The sequence below is a fragment of the Coregonus clupeaformis genome, unplaced genomic scaffold (assembly GCF_020615455.1).
Source record: "Coregonus clupeaformis isolate EN_2021a unplaced genomic scaffold, ASM2061545v1 scaf0469, whole genome shotgun sequence".
Classification (NCBI taxonomy): domain Eukaryota; kingdom Metazoa; phylum Chordata; class Actinopteri; order Salmoniformes; family Salmonidae; genus Coregonus; species Coregonus clupeaformis.
Genome location: NW_025533924.1, coordinates 129,447 through 153,149, shown reverse-complemented (window position 1 = coordinate 153,149; position 23,703 = coordinate 129,447). Strand labels below are relative to the sequence as shown.

At 45.9% G+C, this 23,703-nt stretch overlaps 1 protein-coding gene across 1 annotated transcript; it reads left to right on the top strand.

Moving 5' to 3' along the window:
* The first annotated feature begins 12,931 nt into the window (after positions 1-12,931).
* LOC121556136 (transmembrane protein 114-like) lies at positions 12,932-20,708 on the top strand. The gene is made up of 3 exons (XM_041870024.1): positions 12,932-13,016; positions 14,786-14,923; positions 20,476-20,708. Exons 1-3 carry the CDS (start codon positions 12,932-12,934, stop codon positions 20,706-20,708), a joined length of 456 nt encoding a protein of 151 aa, XP_041725958.1.
* The last annotated feature ends 2,995 nt before the right edge of the window (positions 20,709-23,703 follow it).

The following is a 23,703-nucleotide window of genomic DNA, read 5'->3' as shown; positions in this document are numbered from 1 at the left end:
CGTGGAGTTATTTTCTGTGTCCTTTTGGATCCTTTTCGTATTAAAAGTACGTATCCGAGAGTTCTGTGTCCTGCGCCTGACTTCGTTTACCGCATCTCACAGACAGTCGTGACAGAATCACACACCTTACCATGGAGTCAGCAGGAGCGACGGCACCGACTGGATCACTCGAGGAGCGCGTCCTACAACAGGCAGCGATGCTCCAAAATCTTGGTGCCGCTATGGATAACGTTATGAACACTTTGGGACGATGGGAGAGAGGAGGTTTGCCCACACCTCCTCCAACGATACCACCACCATCGGCTACTCCTATCGTCTCACATCCGGAGTCCAGTGGGATTCGGCTCTCGCTCCCGAGGGCTTATGATGGCACCGCAGCCGGGTGTCAGGGTTTCCTGCTCCAGGTGGAACTTTACCTGGCAACCATTCACCCGGCACCCTCGGGATACAAGAGCGTGTCCGCCCTCATCTCCTGTCTGTCCGGCAAAGCACTGGAGTGGGCCAATGCCGAGTGGGGAGGGATAGACGCCGCTACTGTGAACTATGCAGAGTTCACCTGCCGCTTCAGGGCAGTGTTCGATCATCCCCCGGAGGGGAAGGCGGCGGGTGAGCGTCTATTCCACCTCAGACAGAGGAGGAGGAGCACGCAGGAATTCGCACTGGACTTCCGGACTCTGGCTGCCAATTCGGGATGGAATGAGAGGGCCCTCATCGACCACTACAGATGCAGCCTGAGGGAGGACGTTCGTCGAGAGCTGGCCTGCAGGGACACCAACCTAAGCTTCGATCAGCTGGTGGACATGTCGATTCGCTTGGATACCCTGTTGGCTACCCACGGACGTCCAGCGCTGGGGCCGTCCATTCCATCCCCCAGCACCTCCGAGCTGAGCCCTATGGATCTCGGGGGTGCTGGTAGTAGGGAGGCCAGGAAGCAGGCTGTCCCCTGCACCAACTGTGGCCGCCGAGGACACACGGCGGTTCGGTGCTGGGGAGGGTCTCCTCGGATTCGAGGCAGCAGGCAGCGCACTGATGAGTCATTCCCGGTGAGTAAGGTCCCAACTCACCCAGAGCTCTCTGCTGTTCATATGTGTATCCAAGTGATGTTTCCAGAAGTTTCTTCTTACTCCCAGCATAAGGCGCTAGTCGATTCAGGCGCAGCTGGGAATTTTATCGATCGTCATTTCTCATATAAGTTAGGGATCCCTATATTACCAGTCGATGTGCCCTTCCCTATCCATGCCCTAGATAGCCGGCCTTTGGGGTCGGGATTGATTAGGGAGGTCACAGCGCCACTGAAGATGAAAACGCAGAAGGGTCATGAGGAGACTATACAGTTGTATTTAATTGACTCTCCAGCGTTTCCAGTGGTGTTGGGACTTCCCTGGTTAATATCTCATGACCCCAACATTTCATGGCAACAGAGGGCTCTCAAGGGATGGTCTGATCAGTGTGTGGGGCGGTGTGTAGGTGTTTCCATAGGGGCAACGACGGTGGAGAGTCCGAACCAAATGCCCACAATGCACATTCCTCCTGAGTATGCCGATTTGGCAAGCGCCTTCTGTAAGAAGAAGGCGACTCAATTACCACCTCATCGACAGGGGGATTGTGCGATAGACCTCCAGGTTGGCGCGGCGCTCCCTCGCAGCCATGTGTATCCTCTGTCTCAGGAGGAGACGGCTGCTATGGAGACATACGTCGCCGAATCCTTGAGACAGGGATACATACGGCCTTCCACTTCTCCTGCGTCCTCAAGTTTCTTTTTTGTAAAGAAGAAGGATGGGGGTTTACGCCCGTGTATTGATTACCGTGGTCTCAATCAGATCACTATTAAATACAGCTATCCTCTCCCTCTGATTGCTAGTATGACGGAGTCATTACACGGGGCGCGCTTCTTCACAAAATTGGATCTCAGGAGCGCTTACAACCTGGTGCGCATTCGGGAGGGAGATGAGTGGAAAACAGCCTTCAGTACCACCTCGGGTCACTATGAGTACCTCGTCATGCCACACGGTCTAATGAATGCTCCTTCAGTCTTCCAATCATTTGTAGACGGGATTTTCCAGGATTTGCATGGACAGGGGGTAGTGGTGTATATTGATGACATTCTGATATACTCCGCTACACGTACCGAGCATGTGTCCCTGGTACGTCGGGTGCTGGGTAGACTGTTGGAGCATGATCTGTATGTGAAGGCAGAGAAATGTCTGTTTTTCCAGGAGTCCATCTCCTTCCTGGGACATCGGTTGTCTGCGTCAGGGGTGGAGATGGAGATTGACCGCGTTTCAGCCATGCGTATTTGGCAGACTCCAACTACAGTAAAGGAGGTGCAGCGGTTTTGGGGTTTTGCCAATTACTACCGGAGGTTTATCCGGGGTTTTGGACAGGTAGCGGCTCCCATTACCTCCCTGCTAAAGGGGGGCCCGGTGCGTTTGCAGTGGTCGGCTGAGGCGGACAGGGCGTTTAGTCATTTGAAGGACCTGTTCACCTCAGCTCCGGTGCTGGCACATCCGGATCCCTCTTTGGCGTTCCAAGTCGAGGTGGATGCGTCCGAGGCGGGGATCGGTGCTATACTGTCTCAGCGCTCGGGCACGCCTCCAAAACTCTGCCCCTGTGCTTTCTATTCTAAGAAGCTCAGTCCGGCAGAGCGCAATTATGAGGGGACAGGAAGCTGCTAGCTGTGGTCCAGGCCCTGAAGGTGTGGAGACATTGGCTTGAGGGGGCTAACCACCCTTTTCTCATTCTGACTGACCATCGTAACCTGGAGTACATCCGGGCAGCGAAGAGACTGAACCCTCGTCAGGCTAGGTGGGCCATGTTTCTGGCCCGGTTTGTCTTTAAGATCACGTATATCCCCGGGTCACAGAACATTAAGGCAGACGCCCTGTCCCAACGATATGACACAGAGGAGAGGTCCATTGAGCCCACTCCCATACTACCGGAGTCTTGTCTCGTGGCACCGGTGGTGTGGGAGGTCGACACGGAAATCGAGCGGGCGTTACGCACCGACCCTTCTCCCCAGAGTGTCCAGAGGGACGGATGTACGTGCCGCTCGAGGTCCGTGACCGACTGATTTATTGGGCTCACACGTCACCCTCCTCTGGTCATCCTGGTATTGGTCGGACGGTGCACTGTCTTAGCGGGAAGTACTGGTGGCCCACCTTAGCTAAGGACGTGAGAGTTTACGTTTCTTCCTGCTCGGTGTGTGCCCAGTGTAAGGCGCCTAGACACCTGCCCAGGGGGAAGTAACAACCTCTCCCCGTTCCACAACGGCCGTGGTCTCACCTGTTGGTGGATTTTGTCACGGACCTTCCCCCCTCCCAGGGGAATACCACGATCTTGGTCGTTGTGGATCGGTTTTCTAAGGCCTGCCGTCTCATCCCTATGCCAGGTCTTCCTACAGCCCTACAAACGGCCGAAGCCCTGTTTACTCACGTTTTCCGGCACTACGGGGTGCCTGAGGATATAGTGTCTGATCGGTGTCCCCAGTTCACCTCTAGAGTGTGGAGGGCGTTTATGGAACGTTTGGGGGTCTCGATCAGCCTTACCTCGTGTTTTCACCCTGAGAGTAATGGGCAGGTGGAGAGAGTAAACCAAGATGTGGGTAGGTTTCTGAGGTCCTACTGCCAGGACCGGCAGGAGGAGTGGTCGGGGTATATTCCCTGGGCAGAGATAGCCCAAAACTCACTCCGTCACTCCTACACTAATCTCACTTCTTTCCAGTGTGTGTTGGGCTATCAGCCGGTTCTGGCACCCTGGCATCAGAGCCAGATTGAGGCTCCTGCTGTGGATGAATGGTTTCGGTGCTCGGAGGAGACATGGAACGCTGCGCACGTCCATCTGCAGCGGGCCATCAGACGGCAAAAGGATCGCCACCGCAGTGAGGGTCCGGTTTATGCACCGGGAGATCGGGTCTGGCTATCGACCAGAAACCTGCCCCTTCACCTGCCCTGCCGGAAGCTGGGCCGGCGGTTTGTGGGGCCATTTAAAGTCCTGAGGAGATTGAACGAGGTATGTTATAGGTTACAGCTGCCTGTTAATTATCGTATTAACCCCTCGTTCCATGTGTCTCTCCTCAGGCCGGTAGTAGCTGGTCCACTCCAGGAGAATGAGGTACGAGAGGCCCCTCTAGACATCGAAGGGGCTCCGGCATACTCAGTCCGTTCCATCGTGGAGTCGAGACGTCGGATGGGGGGTCTGCAGTATCTCGTGGAGTGGGAGGGGTACGGTCCGGAGGAATGGTGCTGGGTCCCTAGGAGGGACATCCTAGATCCCTCCCTGTTGACAGAGTTCCACCAGAGTCACCCAACTCGCCCTGCTCCGCGTCCTCCTGGCCGTCCCCGAGGCCGGGGTCGGCGCACGGCTGGAGCCGCGCGTCAAGGGGGGGTACTGTCACGGATTCTGCCGAAGCTGCTCCTCCTCCTTGCTCGGGCAGGCTTCGGCGTTCGTCGTCCCCGGAGTACTAGCTACTGCCGTTCGATGTTATCGGTGTTTGTTTAGTTTTGTCTGTATTGTTTACACCTGTTCGTCATTATGTTAATTGTTTCCCTTATAATTACCCCTGTCTCTCATCTGTACTTTGTGTGTGATTGTTTTCCCCTCATTGTCATGCTGGAATACCCATCCACGACCCATTTTCAATGCCCTGGCTGAGGGAAGGAGGTTCTCACCCAAGATTTGACGGTACATGGCCCCGTCCATCGTCCCTTTGATGCGGTGAAGTTGTCCTGTCCCCTTAGCAGAAAAACGGCCCCAAAGCATAATGTTTCCACCTCCATGTTTGACGGTGGGGATGGTGTTCTTGGGGTCATAGGCAGCATTCCTCCTCCTCCAAACACGGCGAGTTGAGTTGATGCCAAAGAGCTCGATTTTGGTCTCATCTGACCACAACACTTTCACCCAGTTCTCCTCTGAATCATTCAAATGTTCATTGGCAAACTTCAGACGGGCCTGTATATGTGCTTTCTTGAGCAGGGGGACCTTGCGGGCACTGCAGGATTTCAGTCCTTCACGGCGTAGTGTGTTACCAATTGTTTTCTTGGTGACTATGGTCCCAGCTGCCTTGAGATCATTGACAAGATCCTCCCGTGTAGTTCTGGGCTGATTCCTCACCGTTCTCATGATCATTGCAACTCCACGAGGTGAGATCTTACATGGAGCCCCAGGCCGAGGGAGATTGACAGTTCTTTTGTGTTTCTTCCATTTGCGAATAATCGCACCAACTGTTGTCGCCTTCTCACCAAGCTGCTTGGCGATGGTCTTGTAGCCCATTCAAGCCTTGTGTAGGTCTACAATCTTGTCCCTGACATCCTTGGAGAGCTCTTTGGTCTTGGCCATGGTGGAGAGTTTGGAATCTGATTGATTGATTGCTTCTGTGGACAGGTGTCTTTTATACAGGTAACAAGCTGAGATTAGGAGCACTCCCTTTAAGAGTGTGCTCCTAATCTCAGCTCGTTACCTGTATAAAAGACACCTGGGAGCCAGAAATCTTTCTGATTGAGAGGGGGTCAAATACTTATTTCCCTCATTAAAATGCAAATCAATTTATAACATTTTTGACATGCGTTTTTCAAGATTTTTTTGTTGTTATTCTGTCTCTCACTGTTCAAATAAACCTACCATTAAAATTATAGACTGATCATTTCTTTGTCAGTGGGCAAACGTACAAAATCAGCAGGGGATCAAATTCTTTTTTCCCTCACTGTACATATGAGATGAGCAGTCCAAGATATGTAAACATTATTAAAGTGTCCTTAAAGTGGCCAGTGATTTCAATAGGCAGCAGCCTCTAATGTGCTAGTGATGGCTAGTTAACAGTCTGATGGCCTTGAGATAGAAGCTGTTTTTCATTCTCTCGGTCCCAGCTTTGATGCACCTGTACTGACCTCGCCTTCTGGATGATAGCGGGGTGAACAGGCAGTGGCTCGGGTGGTTGATGTCCTTGATGATCTTTTTGGCCTTCCTTTGACATCGGGTGCTGTATGTGTCTTGGAGGGCGGGTAGTTTGCCCCCAGTAATGCGTTCGGCAGACCGCACCACCCTCTGGAGAGCCCTGCGGTTGTGGGCGGTGCAGTTGCCGTACCAGGCGGTGATACAGCCCGACAGGATGCTCTCAATTGTGCATCTGTAAAAGTTTGTGAGGGTTTTAGGTGCTAAGCCAAATTTCTTCAGCCTCCTGAGGTTGAAGAGGCTCTGTTGTGCCTTCTTCACCACACTGTCTGTGTGGGTGGACCATTTCAGTTTGTCGGTGATGTGTACGCCAAGGAACTTGAAGCTTTCCACCTTCTCCACTGCGGTCCCGTCAATGTGGATAGGGGGGTGCACCCTCTGCTGTTTCCTGAAGTCCACAATCATCTCCTTTGTTTTGTTGATGTTGAGTGAGAGGTTATTTTCCTGGCACCACACTCCCAGAGCCCTCACCTCCTCCCTGTAGGCGGTCTCGTCATTGTTGGTAATCAAGCCTACTACTGTTGTGTCGTCTGCAAACTTGATGATTGAGTTGGTGGCATGCTTGGCCACGCAGTCATGGGTGAACAGGGAGTACAGGAGGGGGCTGAGCACGCACCCTTGTGGGGCCCCAGTGTTGAGGATCAGCGAAGTGGAGATGTTGTTTCCTACCTTCACCACCTGGGGGCGGCCCGAATGATGAGGAGGAGGAGGAGTCTACTAGGAGTATGCTGATGTACTTCAGCTACACTACTCGTGGTCCTGTGTGGCTCAGTTGGTATAGAGTAGATCATGGAGCAATGGGTTGTGGGTCAGAAGTAGTGTTCTCTGTAGTGAACAGGGTGAAGCCATTTTGGATGTAGTCTAAGGCCATCTGGACAGGATGGGGGGGAAAGCACGTGTCTCATTGATCTGAGTTAGAGTCGGTCTCTTCCTTCCCACATGATTACTATCCTGCAATAACTTGGTTATCAGACCATGCTGGTTCATTTAACCAGCATTGAACACACACACACACACACACACACACACACACACACACACACACACACACACACACACACACACACACACAGTCTTGTACAGCTAACCTTGTGGAGACACACAATTCAGTCCCATTCAAAATCCTAATTTCCCTAACCCCTAACACTAACCCTAAACCTAACCCTTACCCGTACTCTTACCCTAACCCTAACCCAAAAACCTAACCCTAACCCTAGCTCCTAACCCTAACCCGTATCGAAAATTCTAACCCTAACACTCATTCTAACCTTAAACCTATACCCCCTAGAAATAGCATTTGACCTTGTGGGGACCAACAAAATGTCCCCAGTTGGTCAAACTTTTGTTTGTTTACTATTCTTGTGTGGACACACAAACACACACACACACACACACAGTGCTCAAACCCTCCCTCAACTCTCTTCCTCCCCATGGGTAGTAGGGTCAGATGCTGTCACCCGTGGAGTGATGGTAGTCATACAGTAAGTCTCTCAGCAAACACAGCTTTATTGACCAAGGGATCCAGATCCTCCCCTGCCTCCCTTCCCTCTCCTGCCTCCCCCACTATTGGAAACGAGAAGGATGGATGGAGAAAAATAAGGAGTGAATCTGTGTAAATGAGTCAGAGGGTTGTTGTATAACTCCAGCCTCTGATTCCCTCCTGAGCCCATATCTTCAATTTATTGTTGTGTGTGTGTGTATACGTGTGTGTATGTGTGCGTGCATTTATGTGTGTGCGTGTGTATTGCATAGGTAGAGGAGGACATTATCAGTGTGATATGCAGCAGCTGTTTGGGATCAGAGTTCTCCCACTGAGAGACAAAGGACGCTGATTGGTGCAGATTCTGTCTGGGGCTGATTGGTGCCAGTCTGGGGCAGATTTTCAGCCTACATTTACCAGGACCACAGGTGCTTAATTGAACAGATACTGACCACTCAGGCTCTGTGGCTGCACACTTAACCACTAGTTTTGGTCTTTGTAAGGAACCTGACACTTCTCTTCTTGGCACTCAGCATTAAATGTCCTTCACCGTCATTCTGATTCCCATGTAAAATAGACTTTTGAGTGACAGAAACATCACCCATAGTATTGTATAATATATTTTTTAAATGTCTAACTACCAGGAAGTCTGAAAAGGTGCTAATAGGCTGAGTGGGCAGGGAGCTCACCTTGACTGGTGGTTCTTTGAAAACACCTACAGTGGGTAGAACAAGTATTTGATACACTGCCAATTTTGCAGGTTGTCCTACTTACAAAGAATGTAGAGGTCTGTAATTTTTATCATAGGTACACTTCAACTGTGAGAGACGGAATCTAAAACAAAAATCTAGAAAATCACATTGTATGATTTTTAAATAATTAATTTGCATTTTATTGCATGACATAAGTATTTGATACATCAGAAAAGCAGAACTTAATATTTGGTACAGAAACCTTTGTTTGCAATTACAGAGATCATACGTTTCCTGTAGGTTTTGAACAGGTTTGCACACACTGCAGCAGGGATTTTGGCCCACTCCTCCATACAGACCTTCTCCAGATCCTTCAGGTTTCGGGGCTGTCGCTGGGCAATCCGGACTTTCAGCTCCCTCCAAAGATTTTCTATTGGATTCAGGTCTGGAGACTGGCTAGGCCACTCCAGGACCTTGAGATGCTTCTTACGGAGCCACTCCTTAGTTGCCCTGGCTGTGTGTTTCGGGTCGTTGTCATGCTGGAAGACCCAGCCACGACCCATCTTCAATGCTCTTACTGAGGGAAGGAGGTTGTTGGCCAAGATCTCGCGATACATGGCCCCATCCATCCTCCCCTCAATACGGTGCAGTTGTTCTGTCCCCTTTGCAGAAAAGCATCCCCAAAGAATGATGTTTCCACCTCCATGCTTCACGGTTGGGATGGTGTTCTTGGGGTTGTACTCATCCTTCTTCTTCCTCCAAACACGGCGAGTGGAGTTTAGACCAAAAAGCTCTATTTTTGTCTCATTAGACCACATGACCTTCTCCCATTCTTCCTCTGGATCATCCAGATGGTCATTGGCAAACTTCAGACGGGCCTCGACATGCGCTGGCTTGAGCAGGGGGACCTTGCGTGTGCTGCAGGATTTTAATCCATGACGGCGTAGTGTGTTACTAATAGTTTTATTTGAGACTGTGGTCCCAGCTCTCTTCAGGTCATTGACCAGGTCCTGCCGTGTAGTTCTGGTCTGATCCCTCACCTTCCTCATGATCATTGATGCCCCACGAGGTGAGATCTTGCATGGAGCCCCAGACTGAGGGTGATTGACCGTCATCTTGAACTTCTTCCATTTTCTAATAATTGCGCCAACAGTTGTTGCCTTCTCACCAAGCTGCTTGCCTATTGTCCTGTAGCCCATCCCAGCCTTGTGCAGGTCTACAATTTTATCCCTGATGTCCTTACACAGCTCTCTGGTCTTGGCCATTGTGGAGAGGTTGGAGTCTGTTTGATTGAGTGTGTGGACAGGTATCTTTTATACAGGTAACGAGTTCAAACAGGTGCAGTTAATACAGGTAATGAGTGGAGAACAGGAGGGCTTCTTAAAGAAAAACTAACAGGTCTGTGAGAGCCGGAATTCTTACTGGTTGGTAGGTGATCAAATACCCAAATGGAATTGTCAGCACTGTTTATCAAGCTAGCTAGTTATTCTTGGACAATTTCAGTTGAAATTAGACATGGTTAGGTCTGGGTACAGTATATATACACACACTGAAAAAAAATAGAAATGCAACATGCAACAATTTCAAAGATTTTACTGAGTTACAGTTCATACCAGAGCTACCTACTTCTGCTGATAACTGGTGTACTTTTACTACCGGGAGGTAAGCTAGGAAACCCTATACCCTACACAATACACCCTTACCACCAGAGCATACCTACTACTGCTAATGACTGGTATACTGTTACTACTTGGAGGTAAGCACCCTATACCCTACACCCTATTCACTACACCCTATACCCTACACAGAAAATGTGTGGGCAGAACTGAAAAAGTGTGCGAGCAAGGAGGTGTAGTGTATTATGAATTATGACTTTGCTAATGTTTTCAAGTGGAACCTGAGAGGATGTTTATTTAGTTTCAGAGGGAGTTGTTTTAGGGTGACACCCCATAGAACAGACAGGGGAGTGTGTGTTGTAGACAGGGGATTGGACAGTAGAGGGAGCCACCCATATTTTGGGGAATATTATAAGTACTGGGTTTGAACAAAGAACATTAGAGCAGACATATTCTTTTGGGACTCTGCTCTCCGGATGCTCTAGACATCTGTAAACTTATGCTGAAATCTTGTGATATGAATAAAACTTATGATCAAAGTTCAGTATAAGTGGACTCCTTTGTTTAACAGCATAATTAGCAACATTGACTCGACACTACAGAGGCCTACAAACCAGACTCAGTTACACCAGCTCTGTCAGGAGGAATGGGCCAAAATTCACCCAACTTATTGTGGGAAGCTTGTGGACGGCTACCCGAAACGTTTGACCCAAGTTAAACAATTTAAAGGCAATGCTACCAAATACTAATTGAGTGTATGTAAACTTCTGACCCACTGGGAATGTGATGAAAGAAAGAAAAGCTGAAATAAATAATTCTCTCTACTATTATTCTGACATTTCACATTCTTAAAATAAAGTGGTGATCCTAACTGACCTAAGACAGGGAATTTTTACTAGGATTAAATGTCAGGAATTGTGAAAAACTGAGTTTAAATGTATTTGGCTAAGGTGTATGTAAACTTCTGACTTCAACTGTATAACAAACATCCAGAAAACCCTGATGAAGGCTTAGAGCTGAAAATGCAATGGTTTTATAATAAAGAAACATTTTTATTACCTTCCACAAAGCTCTGACGAAGGCCAAGAGGCCGAACAGGAAGCTTGAATAGGAAAAGTGATATGAGTAAGAAGGAATAACATTATTCACCTGCAATAAGACCATGCAGATGGGCCAGGGCTTTTCCTTGAAGGAATAACATTATTCACCTGCAATAAGATCATTCAGATGGGCCAGGGCTTTTCCTTGAAGGAATAACATTATTCACCTGCAATAAGATCATTCAGATGGGCCAGGGCTTTTCCTTGAAGGAATAACATTATTCACCTGCAATAAGATCATTCAGATGGGCCAGGGCTTTTCCTTGAAGGAATAACATTATTCACCTGCAATAAGATCATTCAGATGGGCCAGGGCTTTTCCTTGAAGGAATAACATTATTCACCTACAACAAGATCATTCAGATGGGCCAGGGCTTTTCCTTGAAGGAATACCATTATTCACCTACAATAAGATCATTCAGATGGGCCAGGGCTTTTCCTTGAAGGAATAACATTATTCACCTGCAATAAGATCATTCAGATGGGCCAGGGCTTTTCCTTGAAGGAATAACATTATTCACCTGCAATAAGATCATTCAGATGGGCTAGGGCTTTTCCTTGAAGGAATAACATTATTCACCTGCAATAAGATCATTCAGATGGACCAGGGCTTTTCCTTGAAGGAATAACATTATTCACCTACAATAAGATCATTCAGGTGGGACAGGGCTTTTTTGAATATTAACTTCCATTGCCCTCCAAGAGTGCCTGAATTTACTTATCACTTCAGTGTATATACACACACCAAGAAAAGAGGGTTCCTCCAGGGCTCTATGGGATGGGTGATGGTTCTATGTGGAACCATAATGACTCAAAGAACCCTATGAGCCCTTCACTGTTTCTTTGCAGTTCACAAAAGGGATCTTTGTTCTTCACTGAGTGAGTGTGTCATTCCAGTTCATCTGATCTGTTGTGTTATGCCATTACTGTAAGGACAGACGCTGGGAGACGAGAAGCAAGTACAGGGAGTGAACACGTATTGAAAAAACAGACAGGAACAAAACACCGACAGCGTCTGGACAACGGAAAACAAAACAACATTAATGCAGACACGGGGACCAAACTGAGGAACAGACAGATATAGGGGAGGTAACCAAGCAGTGATGAGTTCAGGTGATTCCAATGAAGCGCTGATGCGCGTAATGATGGTGACAAGTGTGCGTAATGATGGGCAGCCTGGCGCCGTCGAGCGCCAGGCAGGGGGAGCGGGAGCAAGCGTGACAATTACATGTTATATGACCATGGCCAGTGATGGTGTCTTGTGAAAGCATCACGTATGGCCTTGTGTCTATTGAGAACTGACGTCAAAATCATTGGTTCTCAATGATGTCTTCAGGGTAGTTACGGGGAAATTAAGCTTCCTGAAGTATTGAGGCTTTCCATCCAAATAGGTTCATTACTCAGCGCTTCATTATCCGTTCACAATGCACATTAGTGGCATCTGCTGGTAAGCAACAAATAGCATTTAAAAAAACATTTTTAGTCATTTAGCAGACGCTCTTATCCAGAGCGACTTACAGTTAGTGAGTGCATACATTTTTCATACTTCCCCCCCGTGAGAATCGAACCCGCAACCCTGGCGTTGCAAGCGCCATGCACTACCAACTGAGCTACAGCCCTTCTGTGATTATTAGATCAGTTTTTTTGCCTCTACTGATTTGATCAAAACTCGGTGGCGCAGCAGTAAGTCTTTGTCTTTAGGAACCTAAGTATGTTGGATTGCCAGGTTCACATCTTACATCATGCTTCCCTTTGTTTCCTTCAACTTTACTATTGTTCTAAAACAGAACCTATGGCATTATTTAGGATAGTTACCTACTCTACCTGCTAAGCTACCAGTCAGGTGTAATTACATGTACAAAATCCTAACTAGTTGTATAAGTACGATAACCAGTAAAGGTCGTGTTTGAAAGCAGCTTCATCAAAGAAAGCACCGGAACCACGGCGAAATCAGTGGGATCTCGCATTTTGCAACACATGGTTTAAAAAAGCACATGCTCAAACGAAGCTTCACACATCATTGATGATGTAATTCTGATAAAATGATACATGCATCGGCACGCTGCTTCGAAGTTAGATGCTTCGCAATTTCGACGCATGCCTCGGAGCTCCAGTATCAAACGTAACATCACTGCTTCAGGGACCCTCAGCTGTTCCAGCGCTAGCACACCTGATTCTACTTGTCAGTTAACACATTAATAACACCTATGGAATATTAACAACACAATATTGCTAACCTTGTATTATTCTTCAAAATATTATTTGTAGAACCTTTGAGATTGAGAAAAGTTATTTATAGAACCATGAAAAAGGGTTCCATACTGCACCAAAAAGTGTTGTAACCATAGCAGAACCCTTTTTGGTGCTATATATAATATTTTTTAATAGTTCTTTATATAACCTTAGGAAAGGGTTCTATATAGCACCAGAAAGGGCAGGGTGGACTGTGAGCTAAAAGGGCAGGGTGGACTGTGGGCTAAAAGGGAAGGGTGGACTGTGGGCTAAAAGGGAAGGGTGGACTGTGGGCTAAAAGGGCAGGGTGGACTGTGGGCCAAAAGGGCAGGGTGGACTGTGGGCTAAAAGGGCAGGGTGGACTGTGGGCTAAAAGGGCAGTGTGGACTGTGGGCTAAAAGGGCAGGGTGGACTGTGGGCTAAAAGGGCAGGGTGGACTGTGGGCCAAAAGGGCAGGGTGGACTGTGGGCCAAAAGGGCAGGGTGGACTGTGGGCCAAAAGGGCAGATTATTGCCCGCTGTCCTACAAGTCACAAGGCATCCAAATGATACTAACTCATACACTCTTAAAAAAAAAGGTATTATCTAGAACCTAAAAGGGTTATTCGGCTGTCCCCATAGGATAATCCTTTGAAGAACCGTTTTTGGTTCCAGGTAGAACATTTTTGAGTTACATGTAGAACCCTTTACACAGAGGGTTCTACATGGAACCCAAAATAGTTATACCTGGAACCAAAAAGGGTTCTCCTATGGGGACACCCGAAGAACCCTGTTGGAACCCTTTTTTCTAAGAGTGTAGAGAGAGACTGTCCTCCTAGCACAACAACAGAGAGAGACTGTCCTCCTAGCACAACAACAGAGAGAGACTGTCCTCCTAGAGGCGATGTAAACATATGTTTCCCATGCCAATAAAGCCCCTTGAATTGAATTGAGAGAGAGTGTGAGAGGCAGAGAGAGACAGAGGGAGAGAGAGAGAGAGAGAGAGAGAGTCAGTCCATGGTAACAGACAGGGTTCAGTCCAGTTAATCATTAGTAATGATATCGAGATAGAAGTTCACCCTGGCAACCAGAGGGCATTACACACACACACAATGATTTGACATCAGAAACACAAACAGGTCCTGTAGAATTCATTAGTATCAAATCAAACAAACATAATCCCTGCTACGCCAACACAAGCCCAGGTTTCTAGATGAGATAAGACCCCACGGTACTGGGACAGATAAGGAAGCATCCCTGCTGTACCTTGGTGCGTGTGTGAGGGCAGTAACATTCTCTCTTTCTCTCTCTCTCTCTCTCTCTCTCTCTCTCTCTCTCTCTCTCTCTCTCTCTCTCTCTCTCCTCCCCCCCTCTCTCTCTCTCCAATTTAAGGGCTTTATTGGCATGGGAAACGTATGTTAACATTGCCAAAGCAAGTGAAGTAGATAATAAACAAAAGTCAAATAAACTATAAATATTAACAGTAAACATTACACTCAGAAGTTACAAAAGAATAAAGACATTTCAAATGTCATATTATGTATATATACAGTGTTGTAACAATGTGCAAATAGTTAAAGTACAAATGGGAAAATAAATAAACAAAAATATGGGTTGTATTTACAATGGTGTTTGTTCTTCACTGGTTGCCCTTTTCTTGTGGCAACCATATATTATCTAAAGAGAGTGCATTATAGCCATAATTATAGCTCCTCTCTCCCTCTCCCTCCTCCTCTCTCAGATATGCACGGGACATTCATGGTGTTGCTTCCTGTCAGTATGATCATAATGGTCGTCGGGGGAGTGATGGGGTTCATCGGCCTGCTGGCTAGAGCATACCTACTACTGCTGATGACTGGTGTACTGTTACTACTGGGAGGTAAGCACCCTATACCCTACACCCTATACCCTACACAATACACCCTATACCCTACACAATACACCCTTACCACCAGAGCATACCTACTACTGCTGATAACTGGTGTACTGTTACTACTGTGAGGTAAGCACCCTATACCCTACACCCTATACCCTATACCCTACACCCTATACCCTATACCCTACACCCTATACCCTACACAATACACCCTTACCACCAGAGCATACCTACTACTGCTGATAACTGGTGTACTGTTACTACTTGGAGGTAAGCACCCTATACCCTACACCCTATTCACTACACACTATACAAGCCCCACCACCAAACCACAACAGTTTATCTACTGTACCTATCACTTTCCACTCTCATTTATACTCAAAGTACACTGAACAAAAAAAATGTAACAACATGCAACAATTTAAAATATTTTACTGAGTTACAGTTCATATAGGGAAATCAGTCAATTGAAATAAATTCATTAGGCCCTAATCTATGGATTTCACATGACTGGGAATACAGTTATGCATCTGTTGGTCACAGACACCTTAAAAAATAAAGGTAGGGGTGTGGATCGGAAAACCAGTCAGTATCTGGTGTGACCACCATTTGCCTTATGCAGCACGACACATCTCCTTCGCATCAGGCTGTTGATTGTGGCCTGTGGAATGTTTTCCCACTCCTCTTCAATGGCTGTGCGAAGTTGCTGGATATTTGCGGGAAGTGGAACACGCTGTCGTACCAGTCGATCCAGGGCATCCCAAACATGCACAATGGGTGACATGTCTGGTGAGTATGCAGGCCATGGAAGAACTCTGACATTTTCAGCTTCCAGGAATTGTGTACAGATCCTTGCGACATTATCATGCTGAAACATGAGATGATGGCAGCAGATGAATGGCACGACAATGGGTCTCAGGATCTCGTCACGGTATCACAGTATGGCCATTGATAAAATACAATTGTTTTTGTTGTCTGTAGCTTATGTCTGCCCTTACCATAACCCCACCGCCACCATGGGACACTCTGTTCACAACGTTGACATCAGCAAACCACTCGCCCACACAATGCCATACACAGGGTCTGCGGTTGTGAGGCCGGAACATTTCTGGGATCTTTTATTTCAGCTCATGAAACATGGAACCAACACTTTACATGTTGTGTTTATATTGTTGTTCAGTGTAGTTTAGGGGCTGTTTATACAGGAAATGGGTATAAGACCTGTATAAACTATTTATAATGATATGACAATATTTTAGGTTGACTATAATTCTATTACACAATTTCTGATACATCACGTCTTACTATTATTTTCCTGCATAGTAAAATCAGGATTATGCTTCTACTGCCATTCATTCCATTTAGACTGGTTTGGATTTCTCCCTGACCAAGATGGCTGCCATTTTCTCCCCATTCTGGAACTTTGAGGGTTTATGACATAGCCCCTCTAGTAATTTAATAGGATCTCTATGGGCACACCTCGTCATCAGGCCTGTTGACGAGAGCTGGTCTGACACTGGAGCTGCAGAGCGGACCACATTTCTTTTCTTTTCAGTAATCAAGGCCATACGCAAGCACACACAACAAGAATGGATGAAAGGACATGTGATGTCCCACACATAGGGCTGTGATGATTATGGAATCATGGTTAATGATTAATTGTCACGCAAATGGACACTGTTATTGTCATAATTGTCATTTTTCGTAACCATTTTTATTAGCTTGTAATCCATCATAATCCATATTTGAGATCGGCAACACTTTACTTGACACCCAACGCCATAACACGTTATGACACGGTCATAACCATGTCATAATATGTCATAACAGCTGACATAACTTGCATAATTTTATTTATTTATTTTATAACTTCTTAAGTCCTTTGTTGTTGTTGTTGTTATGAATGCTTTTTCCCCATCATGTTTTAAATAACTTGCAGAAAATACATTTTATGACACTGTCATGAAGCATTATGACCATCCTGTGTCACTTTATGACTCTGTCAAGAAGCATTATGACCATCATAATCATACAAGCCAGATAGGCCTATCACGTGTATGCCATGCTCCTGAAATCTGCTCCTGCATTCATCCCAGTCATCAGCAACAGAGCATTGGGGTATGTGCATGTCTGACATCAATTTGTGTGCAATGATAATTTAATATTGTCAATTTCAGAAAATTGGATATACTGTAACATTAACATACTGTTGACAAGTAGGCTATGGTGTAATGGAATGTTTTGCCTTGTGTGGTAGGTTTTGTGGGTTTTGACACTCTTATGTACAACAGGTCTAAATATGTGTCATGAAAGTGTTATGACGATATTATAACAGGTTATGACATGTTATGTCAGCTGTTATGATATATTATGACATGGTTATGACCGTGTTATAACATGTTATGACACTGGGTGTCAAGTAAAGTGTAACCAAATGATCCATGACATACTTTGGTCCACACCGGTCTCAAAAACAAATGGTTTTGGAAGTGCTGTGCACCTGGTGCCTCACTGCAGAAATGGAATGAACGCTCCAAGGGATGTTCATTATGGCATTAGTAGCATTTGGATTAAGTGCAAACTGGAAACTGCATATCCTGAGGCGGCATTTATTGTAGCTGGGGACTTTAATAAAGGAAATATGAGGAAAACGCTACAGAAATTCTATCAAGACGTCTCCTGTGCTACACGCGCAACATGGACCCTGAATCATTGCTACTCTCCCTTCCGATACAGCTACAAGGCCCTCCGCCGTTCTCCCTTTGGCAAATCAGATCACGCCTCCATTCTGCTCCTCTCCACCTATAGGCAGAAACTGTACTCAATTATTGAGTTTGCTGATGCAGGATGTACCATTGAGAGGATCCTGTCGGGCTGTATAACCACCTGGTACGGCAATTGCAACATCCGCAACCGCAGGGCTCTCCAGAGGGTGTTGAGGTCAGCTCAATGCATCAGTGGGGGCACACATCACCCGGTGTCACAGGAAGGCCAAGAAGATCATGAAGGACCTCAGCCACCCGAGCCACGGCCTGTTCACCCGGCTACCATCTAAAAGAAGGAGACAGTACACGTGCATCAAAGCTGGGACCGAGAGACTGAGAAAGAGCTTCTATCTCCAGGCCATCAGACTGCTACACAGTAGCCGGCCTCCACCCAGTACCCTGCCCTGAACCTTAGTCAATGTTCTAGCCGGCTACCACCCGGTACTCTACCCTGCACCTTAGAGACTGTTTGCCCTATGTACATAGTCATTGAACACTGGTCACTTGTTCACATACTGTTTTACCCACTTCATATGTATCTACTGTATTCTAGTCATGGTTCATCCTATATAACTACTGCTGTCCACTTCAAATGTATATACTGTATTCTAGTCATGGTTCATCCTATATAACTACTGCTGTCCACTTCATATGTATCTACTGTATTCTAGTCATGGTTCATCCTATATAACTGCTGCTGTCCACTTCATATGTATATAGTGTATTCTAGTCATGGTTCATCCTATATAACTGCTGCTGTACACACGTTTTCTGTTCATATACTGTCCATACTGTCTATAAACACCATCCTATATAACTACTGCTGTACACACCTTTTCTGTTCATATACTGTCCCTACTGTCTATAAACACCATCCTATATAACTACTGCTGTACACACCTTTTCTGTTCATATACTGTCCATACTGTCTATACACACCATCCTATATAACTACTGCTGTACACACCTTTTCTGTTCATATACTGTCCCTACTGTCTATACACACCATCCCATATAACTACTGCTGTACACACCTTTTCTGTTCATATACTGTCCATACTGTCTATATACACCATCCTATATAACTACTGCTGTACACACCTTTTCTGTTCATATACTGTCCATATACACCATCCTATATAACTACTGCTGTACACACCTTTTCTGTTCATATACTGTCCATACTGTCTATAAACACCATCCTATATAACTACTGCTGTACACACCTTTTCTGTTCATATACTGTCCATACTGTCTATATACACCATCCTATATAACTACTGCTGTACACACCTTTTCTGTTCATATACTGTCCATACTGTCCATACACACCATTATACAATAGTAGAAAATAAAAACAGTCAAAATAAAGACAAGCCCTTGAATGAGTAGGTGTGTCTAAACTTTTGACTGGTACCATATATATATATACACACACACATTCCATTATATGTGTACATACACTCTGACCCGTTTATTAGGTACACCCATCTAGTACGGGGTTGGACCGCCCTTTGCCTCCAGAACAGCCTGAATTCTTCAGGGCATAGAAACTTTGCTCAATTGGTATCAAGGGACCTAACGTGCGCCAGGAAAACATTCCCCACACCATTACACCATCGCCACCAGCCTGTACCGTTGACACCAGGGAGGTTGGGGCCATGGACTCATGTTGCTTAGGCCAAATTCATGACTGCCATCAGCATGACGCAACAGGAACCGGGATTCGTCGGACCAGGATTCGTCCACTCCTCAATTGTCCAGTGTTGGTGATCACGTGCCCACTGGAGCTGCTTCTTCTTGTTTTTAGCTGATAGGAGTGGAACCCGGTGTGGTCGTCTGCTGCAATAGCCCATCCGTGACAAGGACCGACGAGTTGTGAGTTCCGACATGTCGTTCTGCACACCACTGTTGTACTGCGTCGTTATGTTCCTGTTTGCCAGTTAGCTTGCACCATTCTTGCCATTCTCTTTTGACCTCTCATCAACGAGCTGTTTTTGCCCACAGGACTGCCGCTGACTGGATGTTTTTTGTTTGTCGCAACATTGTAGGTAAACTCTAGACACTGTCATGCGTGAAAAGCCCAGGAGGTCGTCCGTTTCTGAGATACTGGAACCGGCGCGCCTGGCACCGACGATCATAGCACGCTCAGTTGTTTAGGTCACTCGTTTTGCCCATCTAACGTTCAATAGAACAGTAACTGAATGCCTCGATGCCTGTCTGCCTGGTTTATATAGCAAGCCACAGCCACGTGACTCACTGTCTGTAGGAGCGATCAATTTTCGTGAACGGGGTGGTGTACCTAATAAACTGGCCACTGTGTATATTTATATTCCTGTCTCTGACATTGACAAACTTTTTTTTACTTTTGGGGATTATGTGTGTATTGTTTTGTATTGCTAGATATTACTGCACTGTTGGAGCTAGAAACACAAGCATTTCGCTGCACCTTTGATAACATCTGCAAATCTGCAATAAACATTGATTTGGGATTTGATTTGAAGAACTTTGGGCCAAAACAATTTGACGATTTTTCCCTTTCCACCTGTGTCTCCTTAGTGGTCAGTATGTCCTTGTATCTCCCTAGTGGTCAGTATGTCCCTGTATCTCCGTAGTGGTCAGTATGTCCCTGTATCTCCCTAGTGGTCAGTATGTCCCTGTGTCTCCCTAGTGGTCAGTATGTCCCTGTGTCTCCCTAGTGGTCAGTATGTCCCTGTGTCTCCCTAGTGGTCAGTATGTTCCTGTCATTTGGTATTTTGTCAGTAACACACCTTTTCTCCTTCCCTCCAGCTCTGTCCTCTCTAACAGGGGTGAGTGTGTACATGGCCTACTCTGCTGCAGTCTTCCAGGAGGCTCAGTGTCTGGCTGAGCAGATGGGGGTCAATATGGAGGGGATCCAGATCCTGTTTGGCTGGTCCCTGGTCCTGGCCTGGGTCTCCAGTGGAACACAAATAATCACCTCCGCTGGCTTTCTGCTGGCCTGCAGAACCATCACTACACAGAGACAGGAACTGAAATTATGAGACAGGGAGGGAGAGGGAGGGATGGGGGGAGAGGGAGGGAGGGATGGGGGGAGGGAGGGAGGGGGAGGGAGGGATGGGAGGGAGAGAGGGAGGGGGGAGGGAGGGATGGGGGGAGAGAGGGAGGGGGGGAGAGAGGGAGGGGAGGAAGGGATGGGGGAGAGATGGAGGGGGAGGGATGGGGAGAGAGAGGGAGGGGGAGGGATGGGGAGAGAGGGAGGGGGACAGAGGGAGAAAAAAAAGCATGTTTTCATGAATTTTTACAATATAGCCAATTTTGACTTTGCAGCTGGCCTAGCTAAGGGGAAATCACTCAGTTCTGCCTCCAAGACAAGATTCATAACAATAAACGTCAACCTGCATCCTTGGCCCTCCTGTAGCTCAGTTGGTAGAGCATGGCGCTTGCAACGCAAGGGTTGTGGGTTCGATTCCCACGGGGGGCCAGTATGAAAAATGTATGCACTCACTAATTGTAAGTTGCTCTGGATAAGAGCATCTGCTAAATGACTAAAATGTCAATTGGATCACGAAAATGTTGATGCAATTAAACTCTGTCCTCTCTCTTGTCTTGAGATATCCATTTGATTGGTTAAGACAGAAGGTCAAGTGTACCTGGAGGGGAGGCGTATTCATGTAGCTGGGAAAAGATCACACTGTTAAAGGGACAATCTGTGATTGCTACATCCATTTTTGGACTTTCAAACAGTTTTTGTGTGACTGCATTGTTGATGTTGGAGCTGCAGATTGCCCCTTTAAGTGTACCTGTAGGCAGGAGTGGTGTCTTGATGTAGCCGGGAAACGATCTCAAGGTTAAGGGGACAATCTGCGATTGCTACATCCATCTTTAAAAAAAACTTTTAGTGGTGGCGTGTACGCATTGTTGATGTTTGAACTGCAGATTGCCCCTTTAAGTGTACCTGTAGGCAGGAGAGATGTGTTGATGTAGCCGGGAAAGAAACACACTTACCAAACCCTGGGAACCCCTTCCCTACACCACCTTAACTGGCTCCCAGTCAAATTCCACATCACCTACAAGAAACTACACCTCACCTACAAGGCCTTGCCCCCTCATACCTCTCTGACTTCCTCCTTTAGTCCATTGTTGATATAGTTCCAAAAATGTTTTCCATGTCAGCAATCAAGTTTTCAAGATATATAACTTTCAAAATACAGGTACACAGCCAATATGATCTATTTTGCATCATATGGTATTAGTCCTTAGAAACAGTATGTCTCTAAGGCACTCGGGCTCCCGAGTGGCGCAGCGGTCTAAGGCACTGCATCTCAGAGCTTGAGGCGTCACTACAGACCCCCTGGTTCGATTCCAGGCTGTATCACAATCCGACCGTGATTGGGAGTCCCATAGGGCGGCGCACAATTGGCCCAGTGTCGTCTGGGTTTGGCTGGTGTAGGCCGTCATTGAAAATAAGCATTTGTTCTTAACTGACTTGCCTAGTTAAATAAATGAATATCTGTCTGTCTGTAAAGCTAAAGCCTGTTACCGTCCTACCTAAAATACTTCACCCTTATTGGAGCAGTGGTTAGCAGGTCTACCCCGCAAGGGGAATTACACTGTCGCCATTTGTAAAAAATCTCTACAATACTGTACTATGTGATTGACTTGAATAGACTCAGTATGTCACACAGAAATGACTTAATTCTGTTTTAACTAATGAACGGGTTGTTTTTCAGGTCTGAGGGTCATGTTTGAAAATGTCAGATGTGTATAAAACTATTCTTCAAATAACATTGAGTTAATAAAACCTATTGTTTAAATAAAGTTGAGTTAATAAAACGTATTGTTCAAAATAAAGTTGAATAAGCAAGCAATTTTGTGATTGTCAACATCCTCCTATATTCTCAAGTCTCTGTGTGATGTATTAGACCAGGGGTGTTAAACTCATTTTAGCTCAGGGGCCACATGGAGGAAAATCTATTCCCAAGTGGGCCGGACCGGAAAAATCATGGTATATATAACTTAAAAACAACAACTTCAGATTGTTTTCTTTGTTTTAATACGATCAACATACAACATAAAGCTGGAGCCTGAGGACAGTGTGTCCAAAATAGTACAAGCACAACATCACTATTAATCATAAAACACGTCAAGTTTATTTGAAAATTCTAAAGAAAAAGAACACACAAACACACAATGCCTCAGTGATTAACAGAACTGTTTCACAGACACAGAACTATATCAGGGTGTCATTTCTCAGGCAGAAATGTAGATAAAAATAATGAAATCCTGTTCCCCAAACAAGTGCAAGAACCACAGAGTCAAGAATAGGTTAAATATACAAATAAAATAAAATCAATTAAAAACAATAGCACATCAACATAAAAACATATAAACATAAAGCTGGAGCCTGAGGACAGTGTCCAAAAGCACAACATCACTATTAATCATAAAACACCTCAAGTTATTTGAAAGTTCTGAGGACAAAGAACACACAAACACACAATGCCTCAGTGATTAACAGAACTGTTTCACAGATCACAGAACTATATCAGGGTGTCATTTCTCAGGCAGAAATGTAGATAAAAATAATGAAATCCTGTTCCCCAAACAAGTGCAAGAACCACAGAGTCAAGAATAGGTTAAATATACAAATAAAATAAAATCAATTAAAAACAATAGCACATCAACATAAAAACATATAAACATAAAGCTGGAGCCTGAGGACAGTGTCCAAAAGCACAACATCACTATTAATCATAAAACACCTCAAGTTATTTGAAAGTTCTGAGGACAAAGAACACACAAACACACAATGCCTCAGTGATTAACAGAACTGTTTCACAGATCACAGAACTATATCAGGGTGTCATTTCTCAGGCAGAAATGTAGATAAAAATAATGAAATCCTGTTCCCCAAACAAGTGCAAGAACCACAGAGTCAAGAATAGGTTAAATATACAAATAAAATAAAATCAATTAAAAACAATAGCTCATCAACATAAAAACATATAAACATAAAGCTGGAGCCTGAGGACAGTG